The sequence below is a fragment of the Mycetomoellerius zeteki genome, unplaced genomic scaffold, assembly GCF_001594055.1.
Source record: "Mycetomoellerius zeteki isolate Tzet28-1 unplaced genomic scaffold, Tzet1.0 scaffold575, whole genome shotgun sequence".
Taxonomy (NCBI): Eukaryota; Metazoa; Arthropoda; class Insecta; order Hymenoptera; family Formicidae; genus Mycetomoellerius; species Mycetomoellerius zeteki.
This window is the reverse complement of record NW_017257583.1, coordinates 8,331-11,397: the sequence shown is the minus strand read 5'-3', so window position 1 is coordinate 11,397 and position 3,067 is coordinate 8,331. Positions and strand designations below refer to the sequence as shown.

At 41.0% G+C, this 3,067-nt stretch overlaps 1 protein-coding gene across 1 annotated transcript; it reads left to right on the top strand.

Annotated features, from left to right (window-relative positions):
* Nucleotides 1–775: 775 nt before the first annotated feature.
* Nucleotides 776–2,604, top strand: LOC108728013 (uncharacterized). Its single transcript, XM_018456352.1, has 2 exons — nt 776–1,316; nt 1,673–2,604. Exons 1-2 carry the CDS (start codon nt 776–778, stop codon nt 2,602–2,604), a joined length of 1,473 nt encoding a protein of 490 aa, XP_018311854.1.
* Nucleotides 2,605–3,067: the final 463 nt, after the last annotated feature.

Below are 3,067 nucleotides of genomic sequence, written 5' to 3'. Positions count from 1 at the left end.
AAAAGAAACGCGGGGCCTATATGAATATAATGGCGTGTAACAAAATCATAAAAACTACGGTCGTAAGCAGATTTATTGAAATAGCAATCTCCACAAAGTATAGCGTTGTTAATCCGATTCATATAAAACGCTGCTCTACAACAGACTGCCGTTGCTACCCACCATCTATTAACAAGGGAGAGCGACTAAATCAAGTCAAATCATTGCTTACGTTAGAACACCTCAACGTGGAAGAAACTCGTCACATAGAAAACCTTCTCGAAAAGCATAACGACCTCTTTCAACTTCCTACGGAGGAGTTGAGCTGCACTAACGCTATCAAACATAAAATCAATACCACGGATGGACAACCCATCCACGTTAAACAATATCGATTTCCCCAGGTGCATAGGGAAGAGATAAACCAACAAGTAGGAAACATGTTAGAACAGAAAATAATAGCGGAATCAGATTCACCGTATAATTCGCCCCTCTGGATAGTTCCTAAGAAAGCCGATTCAAAGGGTAACAAGAGATGGAGACTCGTAATAGACTTTAGGGCCCTAAACGAGAAAACCCTTGGAGACGCGTACCCGTTACCCAATAACACGGATATTTTAGACCAATTAGGCAGCGAGAAGTATTTTAGTGTTTTCGACCTAGCGTCAGGTTTCCACCAAATACCGATGGAAACTGAAGATGCTCAAAAACCGCGTTCTCGACACCTTTTGGTCATTACGAATACAAACGCATGCCGTTCGGTTTGAAGAACGCGCCCGCTACGTTCCAAAGGCTAATGGATAAGGTTCTAACAGGGTTACAGGGAATCGAACTTTTCGTCTACCTAGATGATATCGTAATATATGCAAGTAGTTTGACGGAACACGCGCAGAAATTTAACAAATTAGCTGAAAGACTGAGGAAAGCTAACCTCAAACTGCAACCGGATAAATATGAATTCCTAAGGAAGGAAGTCACGTACTTAGGGCACGTAATTAGTGAAGCAGGGGTAAAACCGGACCCCAAGAAATTAGAAGCCGTGGGAAATTACCCACGACCGCGTAACGCTAAGAACATCAAACAATTCCTCGGATTAGCAGGATACTACCGCCGGTTCATTAACAACTTCTCCCACATAGCCAAACCCTTGACATCGTTGTTAAAGAAAGACAAACCTTTTGACTGGCGCGAACCACAAGAAGAAGCGTTTATAAGATTACGCAATTGCCTGTGCGAAGAGCCTCTGCTTATCCACCCGGATTTTACCAAGCCTTTTATCTTAACTACAGACGCTTCCGCCTACGCAATAGGAGGAATACTTAGCCAAGGTGAAGTAGGTAAAGACAGACCGATAGCATACGCTTCTAGATTACTTAATAATGCCGAACAAAACTACGCGACAATAGAGAAGGAATCGTTAGCCATAATATATTGCACGAATCATTTCCGGCCTTATCTATATGGAAATAAATTCACAATATTAACTGACCATAAACCATTGCAATGGTGCATTCTGTTAAAGACCCAACATCGCGATTAATACGCTGGCGTCTCAAACTTGCTGAGTACGACTACCGCGTTGTATATAAAGCAGGAAAGAATAATTGCAACGCAGACGCCCTATCTAGAAACCCCGTAACTTCAATTATTCCAAGTCAGCCCGCGCTCCCATTCATATTCCATGATTCTGCAGATAGCGAACTAGATGAACTATTTACCCCAAGTCGTAAAAAAGGAAAGAAGTCCAAAGAAAATCCTAAAGGCACCAACCAACCCAACGACGATACCCCCAGCCAAAGAAATCCTAAGGAACCAATATCTCGATTAAACGAAACATCTATAAATGAGACATCAGATCTACCAAATACCACTGATTCCCAATTCCTCGACAAAATCACGAACAACGACACAGATCCGAACGATCCCCATAACCAAGACGATTTAGAAGACATGAATAGCGACGATGACGGGAATTCAGTAACTAGCGACAGCAGCAGTGAAACTGACTACGACACTGAAAATGAACCTACCTTATTCGACAAGGCCAACACGCCATACGAACTAACTCAAAAAAACAAAGTAATGTTCCAAGTCTCACGTGAAAGCTTGCCAAATCGAAAAGATAATCTCGTGGTATTCATATCTCCACAAAATGAACCGTGTGACGAAGGTGCTCGTGCATTAAATCAAGCAAAAATGTTACCCACAACAGAAAATGTAACCATCGCGCGCGCCCGACCGATTCTATACAAGCAGAAACACATAATTACACTCGCTATAAAAGACAAGGTATCGGAGATAACAGAAAAAGAAATTCTAGAAGAAACTATATACTCGCTTTTAGACGTCATCAAGGAACTCGGGTTGCAATCTTTCTCTATATGTAAAGGAAACGTCGGCAGCGTACCATGGGCACGAGTTCGCGAAAATCTACGAAATATATTGAGTCATTCGGGAGTAACTATAACCATTTGCAAGAACGAAATAATTACGCCACCGCAGAATCAATGGCAAGAGATAATAAAAGAACACCACGCTTCCGCGATAGGAGGACATAAGGGTGTGACGAAAACGTACAAACGCGTCAGATACAAATACTTCTGGCCAAAAATGAAGGCCCGGTAAACCTTCAGATGAGCTGCATATTCGAAACGAAACAAACGACCACGTGTTTTTGATGTATTTTTGGCTCCTGAAAACAAATATGACAGCAGAAATTGGCGCTCGGCCGTATCTTGGCCGCAATTTCGAAAAAACGTCGAAAAAACGTGATTTTTTTTAGTTTTTTGTATTTATTTCGAAAAATGCAAATCGTATGAAAAAATTTTTCAAACAAAAAATGCAGAGCGGAAAATCCTCTACAAATAAGGTTTGATACACTTTTGTCGTATCTTGTATAATAAACGCGTAATCCGTAGTTAAAGTACCCAACTTAATCAATTAGGTTTCTCGCAAGTGAAATGTGCCGAAATTTAGTATATATGAGGACGTGATTCGCAGGCATTGTACGTACTTTTCGGTAAGAGTGCACGAAATTTAAAGTCATAATCCATTAAATTAATAACCATTAATAACCCATGTGGATAGT